Raw genomic sequence first — 12,323 nt, forward strand, 5'->3', positions numbered from 1 at the left:
TGTCTTGGGTTGGTGCGCTACAGGACCGTGGGCCCCTAAGGGCAAGACGGGGTGACCCAGCTATATTGTGTGTAAGTAAAAAGAGCTCTACAGTACTATTAGGCCTATGATATGAATTATATGGAGGGTGTACTGTTCCTGTGTGTCAATGTGTAGATGCATGTGTGTCTTCATTCAACTTTTGTTTTCCAAACCTTTCCATTGATGAAGTTGGTGAGAGAGTTCAGTTATTGACTAGACTGGTGGGGGTTGGCGTGAAGGCGGCTCAGGTTGGCTGGGCGGTTTGGCTGAAATTTGATACAGAGGATGTCTTAGAGACAATCAAAAGTTAAGTATTTTTACTTTATTTGTAAGAGTTGTTCATTTGTTAGGCTATTGGTTAAACGTGCAACCCAATATTGATTATTGAATTATCATGGATCTAGTTCAGTCTTATCAATCACTTAAACATATTTAATAATCTCTTACCTAGCTTAATGACTGTGGGCATTTTTGCTTACTTTTTGTTGTTCTAAATAGAGATGGCTAGAAGGGCCATGGGTCAAATTAAATTGTGTAGAAATGCAGGAAATGTTCATTAGATGCCCCCAAAAATGTGAGGACCCCCAGACCTCCTTCCAAATTATGTCCATCTTTGCAAATAGCACTGCTGGGTGATTTAAAAAGTCATAGTCAATCGATCAATAGTATAATAATACTCTGAGCAAAAACTATTATTTTTAATTTACCATATGTAGAATCTATGAGAATAGAAAGGTTTAGAACTTCTGTGAAATATCACAGCACAGTTGAAAAATATATGGCAAATAGAAATCAAAACTGGATGGTGTTCAGAGAAAGATGGGAGGGGTTGAGTGGAGCTGAATGGGACTAAAAACAAACAAAAGATAACTATTGTAAAATATACTGTGGCTGTAAAATGTATATAGTATGTATAAGCTGGAAATAGAGGCTTAAGTGTTGTTGTCCATTAGTTTACTCCAATTAGGGGAGAGATGGTATTAGGGGAAAAGGAAAATATATATTTTTAAATATATATATTTACAAAGAAATATATGGGGGATTGGAAATGATGCAGACAATTACATTGATTGAAGCCACCATCTATCTGCAATATTGCCCCCTAAAAAATGTAAATAAATAATAATAATAATTCTGTCCCCACCACTTCTAAAACCAAAGTTACGCCCCTAGGACAAGGTATGACAGAAATCCATGCGTTGGTTTTGTTGTCCACTGTTTCAAATGCTAACTTTTTAGCATTTGCAGCACAAATCCAATGCAAATCAATGGTACCTATATTAGCATTTCTGTGCTTCATATCCAAATCATCTATAAGTAATATCATTGAGTTACAAAATCAATTTTTATCAGTGGAGGCTGCTGAGGGAAGTACGGCACATAATAATGGCTGGAACGAAGAGAATGGAATGGCATCAAACACATGGAAACCATGTACTGTATTTGATACCATTCCACTTATTCCGCTTTGTGCCACAAATGCTAAAACGTTTTCATTTGAAACAGTGGACAAAAAAAACAACGCATGGATTTCTCTCATACCTTGTCCATAGACTAAATCACCTGGAACAGCACCATCTAGTGGTAATATCAGGATGTAGAATGGGACATAAACCCAACAACTTCAATGACTAATTTATCTGAACAGGGGGGAAAAAACATCACCAAATTCACTGAGAATACATAGCATAGGTTGAAGAAACAATACCCTGAGCCATAGCTCCATACTACTTTACAGACATATAAAACTGATACTTTATAGTTGTTGTTGGGGTGTGATTGGCGTGGGGTCTGAAGGGTCTGGGGTGGCTTTTGAACATTTCTTTGGATTCCTCATGTCTAACTCATTGTTTGAAAAAAGTCTGATCCAAATCAGACGTTAGGTACTATATTTATTGAATATTATATGAATCCCATAAATTAAAATGGCCAAATTTGGGTGCAATCAAATAGCTTAATTTCTCAGAGATCAAATTATATTTCAACAAAATAATATTGCAGGAATGCTAATCTTAGCAGTTTCTAACAACTGAAATTTCATAACAATTATCTGAGATGGTGGGTGTCAAAATCCTCTTTCTTGTCCTTTTTGAGTGCTTACCGCCATGAAAATATTGTCCCCTGTTATTTTGAACAACATTGTCCCCAAGTTTGCCCAATAGTTTCAGATTGTGCTGCGCTGGCCTTAATGAAACAGTCAAGTAAACATTTCAGAGAAAGAACAATAACAATTCTACATGAGACAGTGCTTCCAGATATTGCAATCTCAGAGGTCCTTCTGAGGTAAGTAAATAATCTGGTGACTGACTAAATACAGGAAAGGTATCCATGATTCCAGATTAAGCTAATCCTTTATGTGATGCACATCCTATCTGGGTCAGCAATGTAATGACTGCTACATCAGAAAAGACAAGCCTTCAGGCTACAATATGTTTTGGGCCTGGAAAACATAGAAAAATAATAACTATTGTGATGTATTATTGCCATGGTAATTTGTAATGCTCAGTCAATGATCATTCCAATGGCCAAAGCTGATTTTGGACTATGAGACCCTGGGCTATATTAGAATGAGCCAGTAATATGCATAGATATCATTAGGCTATGTATAATGCATTGCTTGAGTCAGTGTTTGGGTAAATGTACATTCCCGTGTTGCAAGGCCATCTGTCCAGGTCGGAATGTAAAGTTGCAAATTCGTTCAACTCAAGTTACTCAAGTCAAGTGATTGCAAATGTTTGTTGTTTTGACTGAGCCTTTTGAACTAAAAGATTAAAAGTAGTAATTATAGCTTAACCCATATGCTTACCTTGCACACGCTTATACAAAAGGTCTATCCAATCCTGAGTGAAGATACCGTTGGGCAAAAGCACAGGGCCATTTACCTCAGACACACGCTCTGTAAAGTGAATCATACTGATATAAAAGCAAACCCTTATTTATCATTTAAACTCTAAAATGCCTTTTAAGCCAATCAGAATCAAGTATCAAGTAACAATACCGTGGGTTCCATGTAACGCCACAATCATATTAGGCCACTTTACGTCACAAATTACAGTCAGTGAACATGGGTAAATAGAATGGGATGTAATAAAATAGAATATAATAATGTAATTTCTCCCAGATGGACTTCAGGGAAGTCTGATTAGGCTACATGTATATGCATATCATATATGCACATCATGTATATGCACATTTAATTGAGAATACATGTATTCGGGGGCAGACTGACCATCTTGGCTGGTCCATTTTTCGCCCAGTGGGCCTGTCTAATTTGTTTATTTTTTGCAAAATGAAAATGATCTGGCTAATAATGGGTGCTTCAAGGAATAAAATGGGCCTCAAGGGAAAAAAATGTGTTAGATATGCCAGAGGCGATTTCTAGTCCCAGTCAGCCCCTGCATGTACTGCATCACTGAAATCCTATGAGGATAATCATAACAATAATAATCATAATAATAGTAATGTATACATCATCATGAGTAGCCTAGCTTTAGTTAGGTCAACCAATAGAGGCCAAGTCTTTGAGTGCATGCATCCTCCAAATATGGAGAGGGACAGTTCAGACGATATGATGACATGTCCTGAAACACTGAGTGACACAAGAAAGTGATCAATTCCAAATTATTGATTACACTGCTGTATACGATTTATACAATAATTGAAAATTTTCTGTTCGAATGACTTCAGAGTTTCGAACCTCTGCCTCACATAGGGAAAACATTTTTCTGATTAATTTATATGGCCTCATGGGCTAGTGAGTGTCTTTTTATTTATTTTTTTGCATAAAAGGGGAGTGCTCCTCAACTGATCACGTGCAACACCATTGGTTTAGGAGCTTCCTGATTCTTTCTCATCCTTAGCTGCCTACTTTCGCAGAAGATCGAAATCCTCTCCAAAGCAAATCCAAAATGTTTGTATTTTTTTAAATGATTACATTTCATGTTACGTAACATTATAGAGAAGATAACTTTCGTTTCTAAGGGAATCAATCAATCCGCTTTCTCGCGACATAGCCAGCTGTCACTATTGTTGACAGTGTGGATTATTTTGTTCGACGAGAACTGCAGCCATGATGGCGTCTAACTACAACGCTAAGGAAGAGGACGGGCACCAACCTGCTGCTATTGGCCATGGAGGAGCAGAAACTGTGAAAAATAAAAAGCCGGACAACACTGCGTTCAAACAACAAAGACTACCCGCTTGGCAACCTATTTTGACAGCCGGCACTGTTCTTCCTGCTTTCTTTGTCATTGGTCTCATCTTTATCCCAATCGGCATTGGCCTATTCGTGACATCAAACAACATCAAAGAGTTAGAGGTAACGTTAACTAACTAGCAAGCCAACACAACAGGAAGTAGCCAATTTATTGTGTTTGTATGTGTTAGCTCTGTTTGGCTAGCTATCTTTCAGTTCTTGTCTATATTTAGTGTATAACACTTATTTATATACACATAAGTGCCATTGATCATCTCCTTACTTTACAGATCGATTACACTGGTGTTGACATGTCAAGTCCGTGCTATAACTGCTCTCAAAGTTACAGCTGGAACAGCACAAAGCCATGCACCTGCTCTGTTCCCTTCTCTCTGGATCAACCATTTGAGGTAAGCTGAGCAGAACCTGCAACCTTTACGGTCCCCAAACTACTGTATAATCACAGTTAAAAGTGTAGGCTAATTATTCAATAATTGATGTTAGTGTTTTCACATCAAATCGTTGTTATTTATTTGTCACATGCGCTAGTGTAACCGATGTGAAATGACTAGCTAGTTAGCGGTGGTGCGCGCTAATAGCGTTTCAATCGGTGACGTCACTCGCTTTGAGACCTTGAAGTAAGTAGTGGTTCCCCTTGCTCTGCAAGGGCCGCGGCTTTTGTGGAGCGATGGGTAACGATGCTTTGTGGGTGACTGTTGTTGATGTGTGCAGAGGGTCCCTGGTTCGCGCCCGGGGCGAGGGGTCGGACTAAAGTTATACTGTTACACTGAATACAACAGGTGTAGACCTTACAGTGAAATGCTTACTTACAGGCCCTAACCAACAGTGATTTTTAAGTAAGAAATTAGTATTAGGTGAACAATAGATAAGTAAAGAAACAAAAACAACAGCAAAAAGACAGTAGCGAGGCTATAACAGTAGCAAGGCTATATACAGGCACCGGTTAGTCGGGCTAATTGAGGTAGTATGTACATGTAGGTATGGTTAAGGTGACTATGCATATATGATAAACAGAGTAGCAGCAGCGTAAAAGACGGCTGGCTGGGGGGGGGGGCGGGACAATGCAAATAGTCCGGGCAGCCATTTGATTACTTGTTCAGGTGTCTTATGGCTTGGGGTAAAAACTGTTGAGAAGCCTTTTGGTCCTAGACTTGGCGCTAGGCGGTCTCGTCATAGTCGGTGGTCAGGCCTACCACTGTTGTCTTTTGCAAACTTAATGATGGTGTTGTAGCAGGAAGAAGGACTGATTTCCCCCAGTCCACAACAATGCTTAAACCACATCAGGGAACCATTTTTGTGTGTGTAGTTATCCTTTAATTCAGGTGTGTACCAGCCACACAGTGCACTTGTGATGGCGTTCTCAAAACAAATGGCTACTGGATTGATGCAAATAATCATGATTCTGCCGGTAGGCAAATCTACTTTTAATTGCCTTATCATCTACCTGAAAATGATACGGCCATCAATAGCATTGCTAACGACTACACAAAGTGGTAGACGTATAGGCCTTACGCGCACCTTACACAGCAGGGTTTGATATTCAGGTATATTTACCAGTGCCAACTGAAAGCTACTGGCCCGAAAGGAAAAAACGAAATATATATTCTTGACCCATCCTGCCATGGGTCAAGATCTGACAGGGAAGCGAATGATACGTGCAACATTTCAATAGCAGGTGATTTATCTTTCATTTGCGGGCTGATCAAGTAGCCTATACAGGGCTACCTTTTTTATATTTTTTATATACATTTTATATTTGTTTTAATAGCAAATACTGTTGACCAACCACATTCCTTAAAAATGTGCGCAACCGCGGCATTCAAACGAGGCTGCAATAAAAGCTAATGGGACTCTAGCAACTGTGTTGGCATCAAAATCTGGGGTGTGAACTACATTTCTATTCAAGCATTAATCGACATGGTAATGGCCCGATTATTATTGGAGAAAAGTAGAATAAACTGACCCCTCCGACGCTGTACATTAAATTGTGACGTGTCGTGACATAATGCACAACTCAGTCTGTGTCGTACAGCCTCTCTCCAGCAGGTTTCGCTTCCCCACCCGCCATTTTGAAAAAGACCCTACGAAGCGCTTTGCCTTCTTCAATCAGCAGAGATGGGCAGCATCAAGTCTCCTCATTGATTTTGCTGGAAAGGGGAGAAATTGTGCTTTACAATGGTATTCATATTACAGTTGACCTGGATGTATTACGTTTTTTTGGGTACTAAAATAAGGTCAATTGTACGTTACAGTGCGATGTACAGAAGTGCGTTAGCTCACAGTAGAAGGAACCCCCCTCTCTCCCCAAATGTATGCAACAAAAAAGTATGCGTTACCACTTTAAGAGTAATGCATCTTTTAATAAGCCTACAAAATGGAATTATGTATTGACATTATTTTACATTCTAAACATTATTTTTACTTTTTTTTTTTAAATACAAAAACGTGGGCAATGTTGGACTACATGCTCCCAACACACATCATCAATCAAATGTATTTATAAAGCCCTTTATACATCAGCAGATGTTAAAGTGACAAACACACTAATAAAGTCTGTCCTTGTGGTAGCGAATCCTTTCTCGCCATTTGAGATGTTGAGTTTAGGGCTGTCCCCGACCCCCAAAAAATCTTGGTATATCGAAAAGAAGCCATCCACCCTTGATGTCAATGTCAGATTTTTCTTTTCATTGAATTTCCTTTAGGATATTGGTTGGGATACAATTAGGCTGTGGAATAATGTAGCCTAAATAAATAAGGAGTAAGCCTATTTTGCTCAATCGCGTACAGTATAGGCAACTCCAACAACCGCAGAGGTTGTGAAATACAGTATGAACACAAGACTCACATGTTGCGGTTCATTTATTGTTTAATTATTCAAGGCCCCCTCATTTATTTTTAATGTTATAAGTAAAATGCTTGAACTAATTAATTATTTATAGATAGATATAGAAGTAGCAATGGAAGAGAACTCTTTGGAGATTATGGGGCAATTATCAGACCAAATGTGGACACAACAGTTCACCTGATACAAGACTAAAGTTGGAAATGTATCAATATCACAGGCCTGTTTTGCCCTAATGAAAAATACATAAAATGTAAATGTATTATAATCCACATTATAGATAATGATTTATATACAGTTTAAGTCGGAAGTTTACATACACCTTAGCCAAATACATTTAAACTCAGTTTTTCACAATTCCCCATAATGATAAAACGAAAACAGGTTTTAGAAATGTTTGCAAATGTATTAAAAAGAAAAAACAGATGCCTTATTTACAAAAGTATTCAGACCCTTTGCTATGAGACTTGAAATTGAGCTCAGGTGAATCCTGTTTTCCATTGATCATCCTTGAAACATTTCTACAACTTTATTGGAGTCCGCTTGTGGTAAATTCAATTGATTGGACATGATTTGGAAAGGCACACACCTGTCTATATAAGGTCTCACAGTTGACAGTGCATGTCAGAGCAAAAACCAAGCCATGAGGTCGAAGGATTTGTCTGTAGAGCTCAGACAGGATTGTGTCGAGGCACAGATCTGGGGAAGGGTACCAAAAAATGTGCGCAGCATTGAAAGTCCCCAAGAACACAATAGCCTCCATTCTTAAATGGAAGAAGTTTTGAACCACCAAGACTCTTCTTAGAGCTGGCCTCCTGGCCAAACTGAGCTATCGGGGGAGAAAGGCCTTGGTCAGGGAGGTGAAACCAAGATTAAACTCTTTGGCCTGAATGCCAAGCATCACGTCTTGAGGAAACCTTGCACCATCCATATGGTGAAGTGTGGTGGCAGCATCATGCTGTGGGGATGTTTTTCAGTGGCAGGGAGTGGGAGACTAGTCAGGATCAAGGTAAAGATGAGAGGTCCTTGATTTTAAAACCTGCTCCAGAGCACTCAGGACCTCAGACTGGGGCCAAGGTTCACCTTCCAACAGGACAACGACCCTAAGCACGCAGCCAAGACAACACAGGAGTGACTTTGGGACAAGTCTCTGAATGATCTTGAGTGGCCCAGCTAGAGCCCGGACTTGAACCCGACCGGAAAATAGCTGTGCAGCTATGCTCCCCGTCCAACCTGGTAGAGCTTGAGAGGATTTGCAGAGAGAAATTGGAAGGTAGTACAGGTGTGCCAAGCTTGTAGGGTCATACCCAAGAAGGTGCTTCAACAAAGTACTGAGTAAAAGGTCTGAACTCTTATGTAAATGTTTTGTTTAAAAAAAAATAATAATAATAATATAAATTAGCACAAATTTCTTAACCTGTTCTTGCTTTGTCGTTATGGGGTGTTGTGTGTAGATTGAGGGGGGGAAATAATTTTATAATAAAGCTGTAACCTAACAATGTGGAAAAGGTCAAGAGGTCTGAATACTGATGCACTGTATGTTGAGAAACGTGCCTATTTTCCTTAAATACATATTGTCACGATTCTAAAGCTATACGATACTACAGATGGCAGGTTAATTATCTCATATCTTGGGAAATATTTGTAATGTTGTACTTCTTCTTGATGAGATTTGTGCTAATGTTGAGTTTTTGAGCTATTGCCCAATAGACTCCTATTCACTCTTTAAAAGGGGCGGGCTCCTTGTACCAGAATCGCTCAGAATGCGCTCCTCTGTTAGGCACATTGATCTGCAGGTTGAACAGGGTGAGATTGTAAACACCTAAATTGATAGTGCAGTTTGTTTAGGTGATTTTTACAACTATCTAGCTTCGTTACATGCTGATATTGTCTTTGGTATTATTGTGTGTAGCTATGTTTGCTTGCTAGCCAGCCAGCCCATAGAGAGAGCATTGCATTGTGGATGTTGTAGTCTACTTGAGTTGCAACAGATTTCCACCTATTTAAAAAAAATAAAAAAATAAAAATAAAGATTTCTCCCCCCAATGCCAAAATGAAACATTAGTTCACAAAAATATAGTTTGCAGTGTTATTTAACACTGTAAATGAAAGTAATGGGTGGATTTTTTTCCTTTTAATGGTCAGGCTCTTTCCTCAGAATATATCATTACTATTTTAAAACATTGTCCTGAAAGTTATTTCACACACACGGCTTTTATAGGAGGATGTTATTGATTGCAGGAATTCCTTTAGACTCACCCAACCCCCTGCTCTTTCATCTTAGGGTTGCAATGTTGTTGCATTGTCTTATGAAGTCCTACTCTCTCATCCGATGAATAACTAAACTAATTCATTGGTCCTTAATCTGCAATTCTTCCCCTCTAGAGCAACGTGTTTATGTACTACGGATTGTCAAACTTCTATCAGAATCACAGACGCTATGTGAAGTCCAGAGATGACAGCCAGTTGAACGGAGACAAAGCTTCTCTGAAGGTATGTTTACAGGTGCACTTAGTAGAGAGAACATAGGCCTACATCCATTCAATGTAATGGTTAATTGTTTGATTTCAACAACCTGCAGTTGCACTGAAACATCTTGACACTCTTTACAGAGCCCCAGCAAGGAATGTGAGCCGTACCGCACCAGTGACGAAAAGCCTATTGCTCCATGTGGTGCAATCGCCAACAGCCTCTTCAATGGTAAGACCAGAGGGATACATTTTCTCTTAGCAAATAGTTGTCCCATTTCCAGTACAGGAGTCAAGTAACAATACTACACACTAATGCTCAACCACAATCTTATCATATTTTCCTGTACTTACTTACAATGCTATTCAGATACGTGTCTGCCAATTTGGGCCAACCCTTGTATATGGAGTCTTGTCTGATTTTTACATTATTTTTTTTTAGGTTGAAGTGGTTTTGCTTTAGTTGACCATGTAGCACATCACTGTTGGTCTACTACTTAAGAGACTTGTCTTGCTGTTGATTGCCATGTGGTACTGTGTTTCTCATCAGACACTCTGGAGCTGTATTACATTGACCCCAATGGCTCCAGAACTGCGATTCCTCTGGTGAAGAAGGGTATTGCATGGTGGACAGACAAGCATGTGAAGTTTAGGAACCCCAGTGGAAATGACAACAACCTCACTGTAGTTTTCCAAGGTGATTTGCATACCATGCAAAATGATACCTAGTAGTAATCAAATTATCATGACTAACTAGGCCTTTTTCCTCCTTCAGGCACAAGCAAACCTGTCAACTGGAGGAAGTCTGTCTATGAGCTGGACCCTTCAGACCCTGACAACAATGGCTTCATCAATGAGGATTTCATTGTATGGATGAGGACAGCTGCCCTGCCCACCTTCCGTAAGCTGTACCGCATCATCCATAAGAAGCCCAACATGACCCCGACTCTGCCCCTAGGACAATACATCCTGGAGGTCACCTACAGTATCCTTTTGAGAAAGATCGCAATAAATCACAACAAAGAGGTTCATGGCAGGCATATAGGTTTGTATTGAGAGAACATTGCACATAGAAGGCATAGAGACATGAGTTTGTGTTCAGTTATACACTAATCCATTTGGTTATAATTACAATTGAGTCAACCAATGTCCAACTACAGTGAACATTGTCAAAGATGGAGTTGATCTGTGTTGTTTTAAAAAAAAAAAAATTTTTTTTTTACAGATCACAAGTTCTACACATGATACAAAACATTCACTGACCCATCTGTATCATTCCAGATGTCTTTTCCTTTAACCATATGAACTCAGATTATCCTGTGCGGAGCTTCGAGGGCAGGAAGCGTATGATCCTGAGCACCATCTCCTGGATGGGCGGCAAGAACCCCTTCCTGGGCATCGCTTACATCACTGTGGGCTCAGTCTGCTTCTTCCTGGGCATCGTCCTCCTCATCATCCACCACAAATATGGCAACCGTAACCACAGTGCAGACATTCCCAGCTAAAGGTCTTCCTAGTATGGAGACCGTACCTCCTCCTCCCTCTGCATGCCTGGGTCTAGCCACCACTGGTCTGGCCCTGCTCTGGACTGCTTGCTGATTTAGCCTGGATGCACTGGTCTTTGTTTGTTCAAATGTTTGTGTTTTGTGTTGAAATGTTAGCTCACTCCTCCTCACCTCCAGGGGAAGGCTGCAGTCTGGTGTTTGTTCAGAAGATTGATACATTCAGCACATTCTAGATAAATATATTTTGTGTAGAACTGACACAGACGAGTCTGTTCTACAAAATATATTTCTAACATTGTGCACTCCCGAATAAGCCCAAGGTATGTGTTGTAGTTTGAGTGACACCCTGTAAACTAATGGGATGAGACACAAGAAGGCTCTGGGAGCTTAGGATACTGTGTCTTTGTATGACATGACTGCTGAAATTGTTGTCTGTGTACCTTAAGTACATTTTGTATTTCTATTTATCCATATGTTGTCTCAAAGGAGAACATGTATATTATTTGAGCAATGCTTGTCATGATGCTTGTCATACATTTCTCGATACTGAAGAATGTTTATATTTTTAACCAAGTTCCACACTCATATTATGTAATATGTCCTGCTGGTGAATGTACTAATGTATTTAATTTACATACCTCTGAGGCTTAAATGGGGAACGTAATGAGGGCCAACATTTTTAAGGGATAAAAGCAGTCATCGATTTTACCAAATGTTCACGTACAGATTGTATTGACTCTCACCAATTTGTTTGTCAATGTCTAATAGTTCAATGTATAATCAAAAAACATTTTTTTTTCAATTTTATTTGAAGGTTTTTATGGACCAATGCTACTGACCTTGTCTCTACGATGATGCTTGACTATCAAAATCTATTTAAAAACAAATGTATAATTTCAATGTCGACCAAATGCTGTGCATTTTACAAGTGTCACATTTGTTATGCAGTTCTTACATTTTTCATTTGGTCGTTATCTCTTTCAAAGCTAATTCTGCCTTTTATTCTTTAATATGGTGTTGGATAATTTAATAAAAGTTAATAAAAAAATTAAAAAAGAATGGTATTTGTAAGTTATTGATTAGTTTTTGTTTCCCTCACCAATGGTGTTTAAAGGCAATTCAATGTAAGGTCCAGTCCTTGGTCTTGCCCGATAACAAAGTGTAATTTCCCACACACAGGGCTGCTCTCACAATTTACACATTTTAGATGTTACTGTCAGCCAGCAGCCTACTGAATGCCAGGCCAGGCTTCTCTACATCTGCACGTAGAA

General features: G+C 39.3%; 1 protein-coding gene across 1 annotated transcript; it reads left to right on the forward strand.

Annotated features, from left to right (window-relative positions):
• The first annotated feature begins 3,809 nt into the window (after nucleotides 1-3,809).
• LOC139530669 (cell cycle control protein 50A-like) lies at nucleotides 3,810-12,111 on the forward strand. Its single transcript, XM_071327267.1, has 7 exons — nucleotides 3,810-4,339; nucleotides 4,507-4,626; nucleotides 9,465-9,572; nucleotides 9,692-9,779; nucleotides 10,098-10,244; nucleotides 10,323-10,532; nucleotides 10,859-12,111. The coding sequence occupies exons 1-7, from the start codon at nucleotides 4,091-4,093 to the stop codon at nucleotides 11,050-11,052; spliced, it is 1,116 nt and encodes a 371-aa protein (XP_071183368.1). The 5' UTR covers nucleotides 3,810-4,090; the 3' UTR covers nucleotides 11,053-12,111.
• Nucleotides 12,112-12,323: the final 212 nt, after the last annotated feature.

The sequence above is a fragment of the Salvelinus alpinus genome, chromosome 9, assembly GCF_045679555.1.
Source record: "Salvelinus alpinus chromosome 9, SLU_Salpinus.1, whole genome shotgun sequence".
NCBI lineage: Eukaryota > Metazoa > Chordata > Actinopteri > Salmoniformes > Salmonidae > Salvelinus > Salvelinus alpinus.

Bases quoted from the DNA above. Each gene is read 5' to 3' on its own strand.
- LOC139530669 (XM_071327267.1), top strand. From the start codon at position 4,091: ATGATGGCGTCTAACTACAACGCTAAGGAAGAGGACGGGCACCAACCT. The intron at 4,627-9,464 runs GTAAGCTGAGCA...CTTCCCCTCTAG, and splicing joins CTCTGGATCAACCATTTGAG to AGCAACGTGTTTATGTACTA. The intron at 10,533-10,858 runs GTATCCTTTTGA...ATATGAACTCAG, and splicing joins CATCCTGGAGGTCACCTACA to ATTATCCTGTGCGGAGCTTC.